This window comes from Panulirus ornatus, chromosome 6 (genome assembly GCF_036320965.1).
Source record: "Panulirus ornatus isolate Po-2019 chromosome 6, ASM3632096v1, whole genome shotgun sequence".
NCBI lineage: Eukaryota > Metazoa > Arthropoda > Malacostraca > Decapoda > Palinuridae > Panulirus > Panulirus ornatus.
In genome coordinates this window covers 31,081,912-31,102,275 of record NC_092229.1, presented here as the reverse complement: position 1 = coordinate 31,102,275, position 20,364 = coordinate 31,081,912, and the positions used below count along the sequence as shown (strand labels likewise).

Here is a 20,364-nt window from a genome sequence, read left to right as displayed (position 1 = left end):
TGGAGTGAGTATTTTGAAGGTTTGTTGAATGTGTTTGATGATAGAGTGGCAGATATAGGGTGTTTTGGTCGAGGTGGTGTGCAAAGTGCGAGGGTTAGGGAAAATGATTTGGTAAACAGAGAAGAGGTAGTAAAAGCTTTGCGGAAGATGAAAGCCGGCAAGGCAGCAGGTTTGGATGGTATTGCAGTGGAATTTATTAAAAAAGGGGGGTGACTGTATTGTTGACTGGTTGGTAAGGTTATTTAATGTATGTATGACTCATGGTGAGGTGCCTGAGGATTGGCGGAATGCGTGCATAGTGCCATTGTACAAAGGCAAAGGGGATAAGAGTGAGTGCTCAAATTACAGAGGTATAAGTTTGTTGAGTATTCCTGGCAAATTGTATGGGAGGGTATTGATTGAGAGGGTGAAGGCATGTACAGAGCATCAGTTTGGGGAAGAGCAGTGTGGTTTCAGAAGTGGTAGAGGATGTGTGGATCAGGTGTTTGCTTTGAAGAATGTATGTGAGAAATACTTAGGAAAGCAAATGGATTTGTATGTAGCATTTATGGATCTGGAGAAGGCATATGATAGAGTTGATAGAGATGCTCTGTGGAAGTTATTAAGAATATATGGTGTGGGAGGCAAGTTGTTAGAAGCAGTGAAAAGTTTTTATCGAGGATGTAAGGCATGTGTACGTGTAGGAAGAGAGGAAAGTGATTGGTTCTCAGTGAATGTAGGTTTGCGGCAGGGGTGTGTGATGTCTCCATGGTTGTTTAATTTGTTTATGGATGGGGTTGTTAGGGAGGTGAATGCAAGAGTCTTGGAAAGAGGGGCAAGGATGAAGTCTGTTGGGGATGAGAGAGCTTGGGAAGTGAGTCAGTTGTTGTTCGCTGATGATACAGAGCTGGTGGCTGATTCATGTGAGAAACTGCAGAAGCTGGTGACTGAGTTTGGTAAAGTGTGTGAAAGAAGAAAGTTAAGAGTAAATGTGAATAAGAGCAAGGTTATTAGGTACAGTAGGGTTGAGGGTCAAGTCAATTGGGAGGTGAGTTTGAATGGAGAAAAACTGGAGGAAGTGAAGTGTTTTAGATATCTGGGAGTGGATCTGGCAGCGGATGGAAACATGGAAGCGGAAGTGGATCATAGGGTGGGGGAGGGGGCGAAAATTCTGGGAGCCTTGAAGAATGTGTGGAAGTCGAGAACATTATCTCGGAAAGCAAAAATGGGTATGTTTGAAGGAACAGTGGTTCCAACAATGTTGTATGGTTGCGAGGCGTGGACTATGGATAGAGTTGTGCGCAGGAGGATGGATGTGCTGGAAATGAGATGTTTGAGGACAATGTGTGGTGTGAGGTGGTTTGATCGAGTAAGTAACGTAAGGGTAAGAGAGATGTGTGGAAATAAAAAGAGCATGGTTGAGAGAGCAGAAGAGGGTGTTTTGAAATGGTTTGGTCACATGGAGAGAATGAGTGAGGAAAGATTGACCAAGAGGATATATGTGTCGGAGGTGGAGGGAACGAGGAGAAGAGGGAGACCAAATTGGAGGTGGAAAGATGGAGTGAAAAAGATTTTGTGTGATCGGGGCCTGAACATGCAGGAGGGTGAAAGGAGGGCAAGGAATAGAGTGAATTGGAGCGATGTGGTATACCGGGGTTGACGTGCTGTCAGTGGATTGAATCAAGGCATGTGAAGCGTCTGGGGTAAACCATGGAAAGCTGTGTAGGTATGTATATTTGCGTGTGTGGACGTATGTATATACATGTGTATGGGGGTGGGTTGGGCCATTTCTTTCGTCTGTTTCCTTGCACTACCTCGCAAACGCGGGAGACAGCGACAAAGCAAAAAAAAAAAAAAAAGTTTCCTTTCCAAGCTCACTTACTCTCATCACTCTCTCTTTCCCTTCATTTTCTCCTCTCTTATGAAAACCTCTACAAATCTTCATCTTCACCTCCACAAGACAGTGATTAGGCATCCCACCAGCTACCCCTCTGAGCACATTTTCATCCAAAATTCTCTCTTTTACATGCCTATCAATCAATAGGTTATCTAACAAGTGTGTATATGTTTCATTAAATTCATGATCATTATTCAACCTCTATAAGATGAATAAAAGTTAATTATGCAGTACGTAGTACTCACAGTACCAGCTACATCATACAAGGATACTTATTCATCTTGGGGTGGAATAACTTCATAACTTCATGATGTTATCATAATTGATTGGAGATTGTTGACTGATTAGGGGGCACACAGACCCAAGCTGAGCATAACCAATAACTAACAGCAGGTGATTAATAAAGAGTGGAAAACATATGCCTCATCAGGAAAAAAGGGTGATTAGAGGTTTTTAACCCCTGAAAGTGTGAGATATGTCCCATCTCTTACAGGGTACAATAACCCCTGTGAGGTATATAAAAAAGTGTGTATCAATTCATGTTCATCACAGTACCACTTTAGTAAGGTCATCCTTATTAAGAATAATGAAAAGCAGAAGAAAAATTATATCTATAATAGCAACATCAATCCAGTACCAGTTCCTGTACATCTAATTAATCATGTAACTCCTTTTACATGAACACAATAACCACACAAACAATGAACAAAGTAGTGTCAACAAGATTAATCCCTTATGACTACACAAAATATATAGGATACTTGATATTATCACACAGAACTTACCTGTGTGTACAACCCTTATACTTACATATTAAATGTAAAAGACTTACTTGGAATTGGTGTTCGGAATTTATCTACATCAAGAGCCATTAGTCTTCGCTTCAGTTCATTCCTTCCAACTCCAGGAGGACCAATCAAAACAACTGGACGTGGAAGACCAGGTCGAGGATAAAGACGTGCCACTTCTTCATATGTTGCCACTTCCTCACGATCAAAATCTTCACTTTCAGATGCATCATAAATTATCTTCTTTACCTTTGGTGAGGGTTTGCAGCTTGGTGATTTGGGAATAATACACCCTGCAACTGAGATATTTTAAGTTTTGTGGGAACAGCACTTCATGATGATTAATATTCAATAAATTATCTAAATTGCTTCATTGAAATTTAAGTAATAAACATTATTCCATTTCCCTACATAAGGAAAAGAAATTTGTTTATATCTTTCCTTAAAATTCTTTTTACTGATTTTTTTCCAACAATTAACAAACATTTAGTTGCTAGTTAACTTAAACTTGATAGACATGTAATACCCCTGGTTCATCATGCTATGTACATTCAATTCTTTTCATTTTCATCTTTTACAGGATTTTATGGAGCCAAAGATCAAACAAAATGGCCTCTGTAAAATATCACTGGCCAACAGTACAAGTATTATTTGGATATGATCACCTATTCCTTGGTGTTGTGAATGAATGTGTATCAGTCATTATGTCTCCCTCCATATGGCTTTTGCTATTTCTGCCTATTATTACTTTCATTCTATCAACCTATTATTACTTTCATTCTATCAACAGAGGTCTTTTGGCAACTATGGGGGTTACATTCCTGGAAGACTCCATGGTTTGCAAAATTTTAGGCTTATGGAAAATAGAGGGTTAAGGGGAGCGACCTTCGAGACTTACCTGGGGTCCTATAATGGACAATTCATGATAGAAAATCATTTTACCTTAGTAACATCATGTATATTCTAAAAAATACAAAGAAGTGACTTAAAAACTGTAAGGAAAAGTAATAAAGAAATAATACTGAATAGAATGATAGCAATACATCATCAATGATGATGTGCACTTGGCCCCTGTACTTCTACAGAATAGCCAACAAACTAAGCTACACAAAATGCTGCCTCATTTTTCTTTTTGGTTCACACTAATGACTGACAAACATCAAACTGCTTCTCAACATACTCTGTAATTATGTGCAAGGCAATAAAATTGGTCCACTTTTTACTCCAAACACATCACTTTCCATATCCTCCCTTGAGCAACAAAACTTGCATCACTAGCTTTATGCTTAGAGGCTATATCTATGGGCAAAAAGCTGCAAACAGGTTGAAAATGTCAAAAGTTTCTAAAACACTGAGATCACTTTTGGAGTTCCTCACACATCATGTTAGAGAAAGACGTAATGACACAACCAGACAGAGCACATGTGATGATGCTTTGGTGATGTACTTATCTCACTCATGCATTGCTGTGTGCATATTCATGCCACTATTGTGCTGAAACCTACCATGCTTGGCTATTAGTAGCCCATGGCTGCTGCAACACTTGTCTGAAGGGTGGGAAAAAATACTGCAGATACTTAAAACTCTTTGCCATGGTAGGTAAAATGGTTTACACTATTTCTAATGTGCATATGTGAAATTTTTTTTTTATTATTATACTTAACCAACATCTCTCGCATTAGCGAGGTAGTGCAAGGAAACAGATATACATACCTATACATTTCAACGTATACATATATATACATGCACAGACATATACCTATATACATATGTACATGTTCATACTTGCTGCCTTCATCCATTCCTGTCACCACCCTGCCATACATCAAAAAAGCATACCCCCCTACCCTGCACGAGGTAAAGCTAGGAAAAGACAAGAAGGCGTGATTTGTTCACACTCAGTCTCTGGCTGTCATGTGTAATGCACCAAAACCACAGTTCCCTTTCCACATCCAGGCCCCACAAAACTTTCCATGGGTTACCCCAGATGCTTCACATGCCCTGGTTCAATCCAGTGACAGCATGTCGACCCCAGTATACCACATCATTCCAATTCACTCTATTCCTTGCACGCCTTTCACCTTCCCGTGTGTTCAGGCCCTGATTGCTCAAAATCTTTTTCACTCCATCCTTCCACCTCAAATATGGTCTTCCACTTCTCCTCGTTCCCTCTATCTCGGTCACATATATCCTTTGTCAGTGTTTCCTCATTCATTCTCTCCATGTGACCAAACCATTTCAATGCAACTTCTGCTCTCTCAACCACACTCTTTTTATTACCACACATCTCTCTTACCCTTTCATTACTTATTCAAACCACCTCACACCACATATTGTCTTCAAACATTTAATTTCCAACACATCTACCCTCCTCTGCACAACCCTGTCTATATCTCATGCCTTGCAACCATATAACATTGTTGGAACCACTATTCCTTCAAACATATCCATTTTTGCTCTCTGCAATAACGTTCTCACCTTCTACACATTCTTCAAAACTCCCAGAACCTTCACACCCTTCCCCACCCTAAGCCTCACTTCTGCTTCCATGGTTCCATCTGCTGCTAAATCCACTCCCAGATATCTAAAACACTTCACTTCCTCCACTTTTTCTCCATTAAACTTACCTTCCAGTTAACTTGTCCCTCAACTCTATTGAACCTAATAACCTTGCTCTTATTCACATTTACTCTCAGCTTTCTTCTTTCACACACTTTACCAAACTCAGTCACCAACTTCTGCAGTTTCGCACCTGAATCAGCCACCAGCACTGTATCATCAGCGAACAACAAAAGACTCACTTCCTAAGCCCTCTCATCCACAACAGACTGCTTACTTGCCCCTCTCTCCACAACTCTTGCATTTACCTCCCTAACCACCCCATCCATAAACAAATCAACCATGGACACATCACGCATCCCTGTTCGAAACCGATATTCACTGGGAACCAATCACTTTCCTCTCTTCCTACTTGTACACATGCTTTACATCCTTGGTAACAACTTTTCACTGCTTCTAGCAACTTACCTCCCACACCATATACTCTTAATACCTTCCACAAAACATCTCTATCAAAACTATCATATGCCTTCTCCAGATCCATAAATGCTACATACAAATACATCTGCTTTTCTAAGGACTTCTCACGTACATTCTTCAAAGCAAACACCTGATCCACACATCCTCTACCACTTCTGAAACCACATTTGTGGTTGATAATACCAAGGTGGATATGGGACCCCTGCATTTCTTGTCTTTCCAACAATAAATGACAGTGCCATTCATTCATTTCTGGCCTGATAAACATGGCAAGCATGTATGCTGGTTCAATGTGTCTACATCTTTTTTCATCTGTTTAGATCTCCTGAAGGATTTATGGGTCAAAGGTAAAATGATTCAAAAAAGTATATTTTCATATGCTTCTCCTAACAATCACAATCAACTGATGCAAAATGCAGCAGAAAGATATCACTCTACAAGCCCCATACACTAATGTAGAAATGAAATTTCCAATCTGAGCCATTCTGTATAACATAGAGGTCAAAAGTCACAAAAATGACACTTTTTTTTGGCCATTACTTGGCCACATCTCAGCCAGTGTTAATAAAATGTGACACAATGATGTCAATTTACATATCTCACACTATGAGTAGTTCAAATTTATGATATGATGATTTTAGATACTTCTAAGGTCACACACACAAAAAAAAAAACTTTTAGCTTTCTCAGCAATTACAAAGGAGCCCTGTTAAACAAAAGAAAAGTTCTTGGAGATCTGTTATAATCATTATGGAGCATTCGTTATATGAACAAGTGAAACCATGATTTAAAGGGGCTTCTGCTACAAACCAAAATGTCCACAGTAAAAGTCTTCTGTATAGACTACACCCAAAACATCTTTGGTTGCCATCAATATACCACAGTCTATTGTGGTGCAATTTAAATTGTCTTATTAAACAGTTGTTGCCATGTTATTGTTGAATTAGATGATATTCAATAACAATTACTGAGAATCCTTGTTTATGTCTTTTGACTTGAGAGGGAGGATAGCTTTGCCTTGATTGGACTAGACTTGTCTATCTATAAGTTTGTCAATAGCTAGGCTTTAGGCCTTATATAACTAGGCTTGTCTATCTATAAGCATGTAATTTGCCAAGCTTGTTTGATCTACTAGGTTTGGGATTAACCTTGTATTAGATTGTAATATGCTTGGCTTGTTTGATCTACTAGGTTTGAGCTTAACCTTGTATTAGATTGTAATATGCTTGGCTTGTTTAATCTACTAGGTTTGGGCTTAACCTTGTATTAGACTGTAATATGCTTGGCTTGTTTGATCTACTAGGTTTGCCTATCCATAAGGTTGAGAAAGGTACTCCAGATTTAAAGAGGCAAAAGGTGATTGTTTGATTTACTAGGTTTGGGCTTGAACTTGTATTAGCTTGTAAAATGCAAGGCTTGTTTGCTCTACTACATTTGTCTATCTATAAGGTAGAGAAAGTTACTCCAGATTTAAGAAGTGGCAAAAGATGAGTTCTAAATGGCACAAGATGAGTTAACACTTCTGTTAAACACTCATTTTAAGACCAGACTATTACTTGTGTACCATTTCCAGAATCCCTGGGTTTTTAATTTAAACGGGTTTAAATAAAACTTTTTCAAACTGGTTTGTGCGCTTCTCAAGGATTGTCTATCTATAAACTGCTCGAGAAACAGGCTTGTCTATCTATCTACAGGCTTCTCTGCTCCTCTTCTTTAATAGGGTAAGGTAGGTATGTCTTCCTAAAAGCTTCTCAACAGGGTTGCCTATCTATAAGCTTCTCAACTAGGGTTCTCTGTCTCAACTAGGCTTGTCTGCTTCCCAATATTACTTCTCTATATACGCTTGTCAATAGGATAGGCTTGTCTATATAAGCTTGTAAATAAATTAAGTTTGTCTACATACAAGCTTCTCTATAGACCTACTAGACTAGGTTTGTCTGTATATTCCTGATTCTCAATACACTTACAGGTTTCTGTACCTGTAGAATTCTCTAACTTCTAGGATTATCTATCTATTCTACCTGTGTTTCATTCTATCTCTACAATTCTTGATGTTTCTCAATCACTAAAGTTCTATATGTTTGGTTTCTTTCTTTTTTTTTTTACTGGAAAGGAAGAAGTTGGCCTTGATGTTTTAAAAAATCTATCTGATGTTAACTCTGCTGCTTGCCTTTATCTTTCTCTAAATTTAGTTATAGCAACATGGAGCATCTGTAAGCATTCTAGAGCACATTCATGGCTGAGATTTATGTCATTAATGATAACAACAGCTTTGTGTGAATAATTACAAACTTTTGTGAAGTCCTTACTTGAAATTTGACAGTCGAGAGAGAGAGAGAGAGAGAGAGAGAGAGAGAGAGAGAGAGAGAGAGAGAGAGAGAGAGAGAGAGAGAGAGAGAGAGAGAGAGAGAGAGAGAGATAGAGAGAGAGAGACTTGGGAAGACCTGAAGAAGACATGAGAAAAGCTTATGGGATAACTGAGAAGGACCTATGAAGATTTGGGAGGATGTAGAATAGATCTCAGGAATACCTGAGCTGGACTTGGAGAAGATTTAGGAAGACCTGAAGATAGTTGGATAGTTGGGGAAGCTCAAAGGTGGACCTGGAGAAGACTAGGTAGGACCTGAGGAAAACCCTAGGGTGTCCTGGGGAAAATTTGGGAAGACCTAAGGAGAACATAGGGATGACTAAGGAATATCTGGAAAAATATCTGGGGAGGATCTAGAAAAGATCTCACAATGACTTGAAGAAGATTCTGAAAGGACCTAGGAAAGATCTAGGAAAACTGGGGTGACTTGGGAAGATCAAGAATGTACCTGTAGAGGATCTGGGGAAGATTTGAGAAAGACCCAGGGAAGACTTTGGAAGACTTAAGGTGTCTTGTGGATGAACTGTGAAAGACTTAAGATGATCTAGAAAAGACTTGGGATGACCTGGAAAGTCTTTGGGAAAACCTCAGGAGGACTTGGGAAGGATCTAGGGAGACTTGAATAAGACTTGGGGAAGACCTGAGGAAAATTTTGGGAAAACCTGGGGAGACTTGGAACAGACCTGGAGGTACCTAGGAGAGTCTTGGGGAAAACCTGCTGAGGAAAACCTACAAAGACTTGTGGGAGGACCTAGGAGGTAAGGACCTAGGAGGACTTAAGTAAGATCTAGAGAATCTTGGATAAGACCTAAAATGGATCAGTGGAGGATCTGGGAAAGACTTAGAAGGACCCAGGGAAGACCTTGAGGGGGATCTGGAGAAGACCTAGGGAAGATTTGGGTAGACTTAAGGAACACCTGAGTAAGGATTTCGAGGACTTGAGAAGACTTGGGAAGGACCAAAGAAAGGCCTAAGAAGAGTTGGATAAAACCTTGAGAAGGATTTGAGGAAGACCTTAGGAGGATCTTGGAAAATCTATCGACGTGCTAGGGAGACATGAGGAAGACCAAAAGTGGACCTGTAGAGGGACTGGGAAAGACCTGAGAGGGCCTAAAGATGATTGGGAAGATTTGAGGAAGAGCTTGGGAGGACCTGGGAAAACCCAAGGAAACCTCAGGAGGATTTGTGGAAGACCTGAGACAGATATAAGAAGACTTAAGGAAGACCTGAGGAGATTTGTTAATGAACCCTCACTCATCAAAATCATTTACTATTGCCATGGACTGTATCATTTTGTAATCTTTTTACATTCTTTAATGCTTTATGTACATTATTTCTTTTAAATCTTCATAGACAATTTACACAATAATGAATATGCCTAGGTGGCACTGCCATTTGCCAGTGAAAAATTGCTCTGTTGAGTGAATGCTTGCCACAGCAATCACCTACTGCTGCTGGTGCTGTTTTTAGAACTTTTTTCATTTTTGTCTTTTCTTCACCTTTGTTACTTAATTCAATTTTTCATAGGAATCATAAATGAGAAATACTGGGTAGTAAGTAAACAGGATACAGAGACCACATGTATATAATGTGACCCAGAAAAAGCTTTCATGATTCCACTCTGAAAAGCCCTCTTTATCAAAGGAGTTTCTCTACAGCCTAAAAGGTTCACTGGAATACGTAATAAACACAATATTCCTTTTTCTCATTCGATAATGCTACTCACTGGCCCAATTCCTACTAGCCGATCCTATAAAGACAAGGGCCTTCAACAATAAGTCTTGAACAATGGACTGATCCAAAATCCTTAAGTATGCAACAAATGCCCCCCCAAAAAAGTTTTTGCATAAATATGACCAACAACCTGATGTGAACAACCTCACAAGGGCTGTTGAAAAGAAAACTTATGGATTAGAAGGGTAGTGAGTGGTGGGATGAAGAAGTAAGATTATTAGTGAAAGAGAAGAGAGAGGCATTTGGACAATTTTTGCAGGGGAATAATGCAAATGACTGGAAGATGTATAAAAGAAAGAGGCAGGTCAAGAGAAAGGTGCAAGAGGTGAAAAAGAGGGCAAATGAGAGTTGGGGCAAGAGAGTATCATTGAATTTTAGGGAAAATAAAAAGATGTTTTGGAAGGAGGTAAATAAAGTGCATAAGACAAGGGAACAAATGGGAACATCAGTGAAGGGGCTAATGGGGAGGTGATAACAAGAAGTGGTGATATGAGAAGATGGAGTGAGTATTTTGAAGGTTTGGTGAATGTGTTTGATGATAGAGTGGCAGATATAGGGTGTTTTGCTCGAGATGGTGTGCAAAGTGAGAGGGTTCGAGAGAATGATTTGGTAAACAGAGAAGAGGTAGTAAAAGCTGGCAAGGCAGCGGGTTTGGATGGTATTGCAGTGGAATTTATTAAAAAAGGGGGTGACTGTGCTGTTGACTGGTTGGTAAGGTTATCTAAAGTATGTATGACTCATGGTGAGGTGCCCGAGGATTGGCGGAATGCTTGCATGGCGGAATGCTTGCATAGCGCCATTGTACAAAGGCAAAGGGGGTAAAGGTGAGTGCTCAAATTACAGAGGTATAAGTTTGTTGAGTATTCCTGGATAATTATATGGGAGGGCATTGATTGACAGGGTAAAGGCATGTACAGAGCATCAAACTGGGGAAGAGCAGTGTGGTTACAGAAGTGGTAGAGGATGTGTGGATCAGGTGTTTGCTTTAAAAAATGTATGTGAGAAATACTTAGAAAAGCAAATGGATTTGTATGTAACATTTATGGATCTGGAGAAGGCATATGATAGAGTTGATAGAGATGCTCTGTGGAAGGTATTAAGAATATATGGTGTGGGAGGCAAGTTGTTAGAAGCAGTGAAAAGTTTTTATCGAGGATGTAAGGCATGTGTAGGTGTAGGAAGAGAGGAAAGTGATTGGTTCTCAGTGAATGTCAGTTTGCAACAGGGGTGTGTGATGTCTCCATGGTTGTTTAATTTGTTTCTGGATGGGGTTGGTTGTTAGGGAGGTGAATGCAAGAGTTTTGGAAAGAGGGGCAAGTATGCAGTCTGTTGTGGATGAGAGAGCTTGGGAAGTGAGTCAGTTGTTGTTTGCTGATGATACAGTGCTGGTGGCTGATTCAGGTGAGAAACTGCAGAAACTGGTGACTGAGTTTGGTAAAGTGTGTAAAAGAAGAAAGTTGAGAGTAAATGTGAATAAGAGCAAGGTCATTAGGTACAGTAGGGTTGAGGGACAAGTCAATTGGGAGGTACGTTTGAATGGAGAAAAACTGGAGGAAGTGAAGCGTTTTAGGTATCTGGGAGTGGATTTGGCAGCGGATGGAACCATGGAAGCAGAAGTGAGTCATAGGGTGGGGGAGGGGGCGAAAGTTCTGGGAGCATTGAAAAATGTGTGGAAGGCAAGAACGTTATCTCGGAAAGCAAAAATGGGTATGTTTGAAGGAACAGTGGTTCCAACAATGTTATATGATTGTGAGGCATGGGCTATAGATAGAGTTGTGCGAAGGAGGGTGGATGTGTTGGAAATGAGATGTTTGAGGACAATATGTGAAATGAGGTGGTTTGATCGAGTAAGTAATGAAAGGGAAGAGAGAGGTGTAGAAATAAAAAGAGTGTGGTTTCTCGAGAGAGCAGAAGAGGGTGTTTTGAAATGGTTTGGTCACATGGAGAGAATGAGTGAGGAAAGATTGACAAAGAGGATATATGTGTCAGAGGTGGAGGGAACGAGGAGAAGTGGGAGACCAAACTGGAGGTGGAAAGATGGAGTGAAAAAGATTTTGAGTGATCAGGGCCTGAACATGCAGGAGGGTGAAAGGCGTGCAAGGAATAGAGTGAATTGGAACAATGTGGTATACTGGGGTCGATGTGCTGTCAGTGGATTGAACCAGGGCATGTCAAGCATCTGCGGTAAACCATGGAAAGTTCTGTGGGGCCTGGATGTGGAAAGGGAGCTGTGGTTTCGGTGCATTATACATGACAGCTAGAGACTGAGTGTGAACGAATGTGGCCTTTGTTTTCTTTTTCTAGGGCTACCTCGCACACATGCGGGGGGAGGGGGTTGTCATTTCATGTGTGGCGGGGTGGCGACGGGAATGAATAAGGGCTGACAGTATGAATTATGTACATGTGTATATATGTATATGTCTGTGTGTGTATATATATGTATATTTTGAGATGTATAGGTATGTATATTTGCATGTGTGGACGTGTATGCATATATATGTTTATGTGGCTGGGTTAGGCCATTCTTTTGTCTGTTTCCTTGCGCTATCTCGCTAATGTAGGAGGCAGCGACAAAGAATAATAAATCTATAATAAAAAAGAAATCCTTAAAAACATGTACACACGAGATAATAAACATACCCATTTTTGCCCTCCCAGATAATACCTCTCTTTCAAAACATATCTTAATGCTTCCAGAATCTTCACTCCCTTACCTACCCTATGACACTTCCACTTCATTGGTTTCCTCTGATTTCATGTCAATTGCAAGGATCTAAAACAATGCACTTCCACCACATTTTCTCCATTAAGACTCACTCCTCAACTAACCTGTCCATTTACCCTCCTATATAGTAGGGGTGAAAGAATTCTACTTCCTTATTTCCTGCATGTCTCAAAATGTGACTGATGGGGGTGGGAGAGGGATAAAAAAAAATAAAATCTTTAAAAACATGTACACATGAGATCATAGTAAACTTGCCCACTTTTGCCCTCTTGGATAATTACCTCTCTTTCCAAACATTCCTAAATGCTTCCAGAATCTTCACTCCCTTACCCATCCTATGACACTTCCACTTCATTGTTTCATTTGATTTCATATCATTTGCAAGGATCTAAAACAAAGCACTTCCACCTCATTTTTTTCCATGAAGACTCACACCCCAACTAACCTGTCCATTTACCCTCCTATATAAACACAGTAGGGGTGAAAGAATTCTACTTCCTTATTCCCTGCATGTCTCAGAATGTGACTAATTGGGGTGGGAGAGGGATAAAAAAAAACTCTTTAAAAACATGTACACACAAGATCATAATAAACATACCCATTTTTGCCCTCCCAGATAATCGCCTCTCTTTTCAATCATTCCTTAATGCTTCTATAATCTCCACTCCTTTACCCACCCTACGACACTTACACTTCATTAATTTCATTTGATTTCATGTCATTTGCAAAGATTTAAAACAATGCACTTCCACCACATTTTCTCCATTATGACTCGCACCCCAACTGTCTCAGAATGTGATTAATGGGGTGGGAGAGGGATAAAATAAAAATTCCTTAAAAACATGTACACACGAGATCATAATAAACATACCCATTTTTGCCCTCCCAGATAATTACCTCTTTCCAATCATTCCTTAATGCTTACAGAATCTGCACTCCCTTACCCACCCTATGACACTTCCACTTCATTTGTTTCATTTGATTTCATGTCATCTGCAAGGATCTAAAACAATGCAATTCTACCACATTTTTTCCATTAAGACTCGCACCCCAACTAACCTGTGCATTTACCCTCCTATATAAACACAGAAGGGACGAAAGAATTCTACTTCCTTACTCCCTGCATGTCTCAGAATGTAACTAATGGGGGTGGTAGAGGGATCTGGAAATGATTACCTTTTTGTATTTCAGTTCCTCTAGGATGAAACAGAAGGAACCAAAAAGGGAGAGATCATCTTCCTTAAAAGCTCAGGATGGGGTGTCTAAATGTGTGAGGGTGTAACCAAGATGAGAAGAAAGGAGAGATGGGTAATATGGATGATGAAAGAAACCTGGATGCTCTGGCTCAGATTGAAACAAAGCTCAAGGGTAAAGGGGTTGGTAACAGGACAAGAGTTAAGGAAGGGGTACCAATACTGTTGAAGCAGTATTTGTGGGAGTGTGTGTGAAAGAGTATAAGAAAGTGAGCTCTTGACTGATGTAGGTAATAATAAAAGAGGACCGTGAGAGATGGATGATTAATAGAATTCATGCGCATGGCCATGAGACAGATAATGAGAGGCAACTGTATTGGGAGCAACAAAGCGAGTGTGTCAGCAGTTTTGATGGAAAAGACTAGGTATCAGTGATGGGTGATTTATAGGTGAAGGTGAACAATGTGGCAGTTGAGGGTATAAGAGGATATATAACAGGACAAGAGGATATATAACAGGACAAGAGTTAAGGAAGGGGTACCAATACTGTTGAAGCAGTATTTGTGGGAGTGTGTGTGAAAGAGTATAAGAAAGTGAGCTCTTGACTGATGTAGGTAATAATAAAAGAGGACCGTGAGAGATGGATGATTAATAGAATTCATGCGCATGGCCATGAGACAGATAATGAGAGGCAACTGTATTGGGAGCAACAAAGCGAGTGTGTCAGCAGTTTTGATGGAAAAGACTAGGTATCAGTGATGGGTGATTTATAGGTGAAGGTGAACAATGTGGCAGTTGAGGGTATAAGAGGATGGCATGGGGTATCTAGCAATATGAATGGAAAAGGTGAATGGTGAGTGGAGTTGTGTGCTGAAAAAGGACAGGTGACTGGTGCTATGTATTTCTTTTTTTTTAATCTTACGATTCAGTCATCCAGCATGTAAGAGGGAAAGGTAATACTGCAGCAGGTACACTGTCCAACAAGCCTGCTAGTCATTGGTCAACCTGATGGATGACTAATGCCATTTTTTGAGGAGGAGGATTTTATGTATTTCTATTTTTTTTTAATTTATGTATTTCCTTTTTTATATTTTTTTTTATTTTTATCTATCATACTTAGTCGCTGTTTCCCGCATTAGTGAGGTAGCGCAAGGAAACAGACGAAAGAATGGCTCAACCCACCCATATACATATGTATATACATTAACACCCACACACGCACATATACATATCTATACATTTCAACGTATACATACATATACTTACACAGACATCTACATATAAACACATGTACATATTCATACTTACTGCCTTCATCCATTCCTGTCGCCATAACTGCTGTTTCCCATGTCAGTGAGGTAGCACCAGTAAACAGTTGAAGAATGGCACATCCACTTACATACACATATATGTACATAAACACCCACATACATATAAACATATACATACACATATACAGACATTACATACATAGACATGTATATATCCATACTTGCGTGCCTTCAACCATTCCTCTCACTACCCCATCCCAAAGGAAAACAGCATCGCTATCCCCTGCTTCAATGAGGTAGTACCAGGAATACAGACAAAAAGGCCACATCCATTCACACTCAGTCTCTGGATGTCATATGTAATGCTCCAAAACCACAGCTGCCTTTCCACATCCAGGCCCCACAGACCTTTCCATGGTCTACCCCAGCACTTCACATGCCCTGGTTCAGTCCACTGACATCACGCTAACCCCGGTATACCACATTGTTCCAATTAACTCTATTCCTTGCACACTTCTCACCCTCCTTTATGTTCAGGCCCCGATCGATCAAAATCTTTTTCACTCCATCCTTCAACCTCCAATTTTGTCTCCCGCTTCTCCTTCTTCCCTCCAGCTCTGACACATATATCCTCTTTGTCAATCTTTCCTAACTCATTTTCTCCATATGTCCAAACCATTTCAACACACCCTCTTCTGCTCTCTCAACCATACTCTTTTTATTTCCACATCTCTCTTACCCTTACATTACTTTCTTCATTAAACCACTTTCACCTCAGTTAATGTCCTCAAACATTTCATTTCCAACACATCTACCCTACTCCAAACAACCCTATCTATAGCCCATGCCTTACGACCATATATCTTTGCTGGAACTACTATTCCTTCAAACATACCCATTTTTGCTCTCCGAAATAATATTCTCTCCTTCCACACATTCTTCATCACTCCCAGAACCTCGTCTCCTTCCCCACCCTATGACTCACTTCCACTTCCATGGTTCCATCCACTGCTAAGTACACTCCCAGATATCTAAAATACTTCACTTCCTCCAATTATTCTCCGTTCAAACTTACATCCCAATAAACTTGTCCTTCAACCCTAATGAACCTAATAACCTTGCTCTTATTCACATTTATTCTCAACTTTCTTTCACACATTTTTCCAAACTCAGTCCCCAATTTCTGCAGTTTCTCACATGAATCAGCCACTAGAGCTGCATCATCAGTGAACACCAACTAACTCACTTCCTAGGCCCTGTCATTCACAATAGACTGCATACCTGACCCCCCTCTCCAAAACTCTTACATTTATCTCCCTAATCACCCCAACCACAAACAAATTAAACAACCATGGGGACATCACACACCCCTGCTGCAGACTGACATTCACTGGGAAACACTCACTCTCCTCTCTTCCTACTTGTACACATGCCTTATATCTTTGGTAAAAACTTTTCACTGCTTCTAACAACTTACCTTCCACACCATATAATCTTAAAATCTTCCACAAAGCATCTCCGTCAACCCTATCATATGCCTTCTCCAGGTCCATAAATGCTACATACAAATTCATCTGTTTATCGAAGTATTTCTCACATACATTCTTCAAAGTGAACACCTCATTCACACATCCTCTAACACTTCGGAAACCACATTGTTCTTCCCCAAGCAGATGCTCTGTATGTGCCTTCACCCTCTCAATCAATACCTTCCCATATAATTTCCCAGGAATACTCAACAAGCTCATGCCCTCTGCCTTTGCACAATGGCACTATGCATGCATTCCGCCAATCCCCAGGCACTTTATCATGGTCCATACATACAATGAATATCTTTAACAACCAATCAACAACACAGTCACCCCTTTTTTAAAAATTCCACTGCAGTACCATCCAAAGCCCCTGCCTTGCCAGATTTTGTCTCCTGCAAAGCTTTCACTAACTCTTCTCTGTTCATCAAATCATTCTCCCCGACCCTCTTACTTCGTACACCACCTCAACCAAAACACCCTATATCTGCCGCTCTATCATAATACACGCCGCTCTATCATAATACACATTTAACAATGCTCACTCCATCTCCTTCTCACTCCATCACTATCTGTTATCACTTCCTCACGCATCTGCTATCTTCATCCATTCCTGCCTATGCCCACCACACAGGAAATTGCGACCCTACCCCCTGCTTCAGCAAGGTAGTGCCAGGAAAGCAGACAAAAAAGGCCAAAGGCCACATCTGCTCACACTCAGTCTCTAGCTAGCATGACACATACTTATAAATTGGTACATCAATTTTCCAGCAATGATGGTTCCAAGGCCTTGGCGGATTAACCATTTTGCCGGACCAACCGTGGTCACATAATAATAATTCATCAATACACCTAATTATACCCACAAATTATACATCTCCCATATGTCTAAAGTATACTATGGACTGCTAGAATTTCAAAGTAAAGAAATACTAAATGCTTGATGGTAAGTCTGTCCTTAAATTGTTTGAATCCTGTGGGGTCTTCTTCGTCTTCTGTTGTTAGTGTTTTCCTAGGTGTGCATCGCCAGAATAATGCAGTTTCATCTGCATTATACACCTGCTCAGGACTGAGGTGCTCATCAACTACGAGTTTTGCAAGTTTGTCCACATGCTTGGCAGCTTCTTCGTGGTTTGCAGACCGCTTTTCTCCACACACTTTATTCATGGAAATTCCATGATGCTTCTTGAATCTTTAAAGCCAGTCGTGCTCATGTTGTAATTCAAGTTCTTTATGAAACAACTTAGCCTAGTCCATTATCATGCTACCTGACAAGTCCACTCCATCACTCTGACGCTGTCAAAACCATTCCATCATCACTCAATCGTGCTCAGTACTCTTACCATCTTCATTACGCTACCATCTTTCATAGTTTTTCTACTTGTCATTTGCTTCTTGGAATCACCGTCTGCATAGAATTTCAATATTTTCTCCCTTTGCATCTTTACATCATAAACAGTTCATGAAAAAATACTGTAGATGTCACACAGCTTATGCACCGAAACACCATGGTCCATTTTTTCAACAGTTCTACTTTATCTTAGATCGATATGGACCAATGTTTTTGTCTGACACCACAACTGATCCTCTCATATGTCTTAGAAGCCATAGCTAGGGTTAAATTCAAGCAAAAAAGCTAAGAATCTCATAGAAATTGCAGTATTACCACCAACAAGTGCAATGTAAAGAATGTAAATAAGCGAGCCCTACACACAAAGCCATCTGTGGCTGCCCAGTAAACTACTCTGGGGGCCACGGTAATTTCAAGTTCCTTCATATAATGTTGTCTGGACTACAGAAGGTGCCAAACCATTAGTTGCCAGAAGTTCAGAGGTGTACCTGTATTTACATAATATCATAAATAGGACTCTTGTCAGGCAGTTTTTTGAGTTTTTACATTGTTAGGCAATTTTTATGAGTGGGCCATTTTTTATCATTGAATTCTACTTATGTTTCCACTTTTAGAAATTATAATACAAGAAGGGGAGGGGTTCCCGCCTCCTGCTTGTGCCACCTTTGGTAAGTTTCTACAACATGCAGGGAATACAGAGATAGAATTCTTTCTCCCCCACCTAAGGGGCCTGGATTTGGATAAGGAGTTGTCCTTTTGGTGTATTAAAGATGATAGCTCATGTGTGGATGTGAGATGATGAGACCTTCTTTCATCTGTTTCCTGGTATGACTTTGCTGATGCAGGGGATGGCAATACTGTTTCTTGTGGGGTGGGATGGTGCCAGAAATGAATGAGGGTGAGCAAATATGAATAAGTGTATATACATTATCATTATTATACTTAATTGATGTTTCCTGCATCAGCGAGGTAGTGCCAGGAAACAGGCAAAGAATGGCCTATCCATACATATACACACATAAATACATAAATGTCCATACATCACATATACGAACATATACATATCAACATATACATATATACATACACAGACATAAATATATACAAATTCACATATTCAAGCTTGCTTGCCTTCATCCATTCCAGTTTCCACCCTGCCACACTGGAAACAGAATCCCTCACCCCAATTAACAAGGTAGAGCCAGGAAAAGACAACAAAGGCCACATTTGTTCACACTCAGTTTCTAGCTATAATGTGTGATGCACCAAAACCACAGCCCCCAATCCACATCCAGGCCCCACAGACCTTTCCATGGATTACCCCATTGACATTGACATTGGATTACCCCATTGACAGCACGACAGCACGTTGACCCAGGTATACCACATCATTCCAATTAACTCTGTTCCTTGCATGCCTTTCACCCTCCTCCATGTTCAGGCACCAATTGCTCAAAATCTTTTTCACTCCATCTTTCCACCTCCAATTTGGTCTCCCACTTCTCCTTGTTTCCTCTACCTCTGACACATATATCCTCTTTGTCAACCTTTCCTCACTCATTCTCTCCATATATCCAAACCATTTCAAAACATCCTATTCTGCTCTCTCAACCACAGTCTTCTCATTACCACACATCTCTCTTACCCTTTCTTTAATTACTCGATCAAACCACCTCACACCACATATCATCCTCAAATATTTCACTCCCATAACATCCACCCTCCTCCGTATAATCCTATCTATGGCCCATGCCTCACAATCATATAACATTGATGGAACCACAATTCCTTGAAACATACCCAATTTTTCTCTTTGAGATAATGTTCTCGCCTTCCATACATTCTTCAATGCTCCCAGCACCTTTGCCCACTCCCCCACCTTGTGACTCACTTCCACTTCCATGGTTCCATCCACTGCTAAGTCCACTCCCAGATATCTAAAACACTTCACTTCCTCCACGTTTTCTCCATTCAAACTTACCTCCCAATCAACTTGCCCCTCAACCCTACTGAACCTAATAACCTTGCTCTTATTCACATTTACTCTCAACTTTCTCCTTTCACACACCTTACCAAACTCAGTCACCAACTTCTGCAGTTTTTCACCCAAATCAGCCATCAGCGCTGTATCATAAGTGAACAACAACTGACTCACTTCCCAAGCCCTCTCATCCACAACAGAGTGTATACTTGCCCCTCTCTCCAAAACTCTTGCATTCACCTCCCTAAACACCCCATCCATAAACAAATTAAACAATAATGGAGATATCACACACCACTGCCACAAACTGACATTCACTGGGAACTAATCAATTTCCACTTCTCCTAAGTGTACACATGCCTTAATTCCTTGGTAAAAACTTTCCATTGCTTCTAGCAACTTATCTTCCACACCGTATACTATCAAATCCTTCCAAAAAGTATATCTAGCAACCCTGTCATATACCTTCTCCAGATCCATAAATCCCACTGCAATACCATCCAAACCTG

At 40.3% G+C, this 20,364-nt stretch overlaps 1 protein-coding gene across 1 annotated transcript in view; it reads right to left on the bottom strand.

The window, feature by feature from the left end:
- The window catches only part of metro (membrane palmitoylated protein 7-like protein metro), a 278,984-nt gene that overhangs the window by 120,211 nt on the left and 138,409 nt on the right, over positions 1-20,364 (bottom strand). Inside the window, exon 9 of the mRNA XM_071662259.1 lies at positions 2,709-2,963. Within this exon, the coding sequence (XP_071518360.1) occupies positions 2,709-2,963 (255 nt within the window). The remainder of the gene's footprint in view (positions 1-2,708; positions 2,964-20,364) is intronic.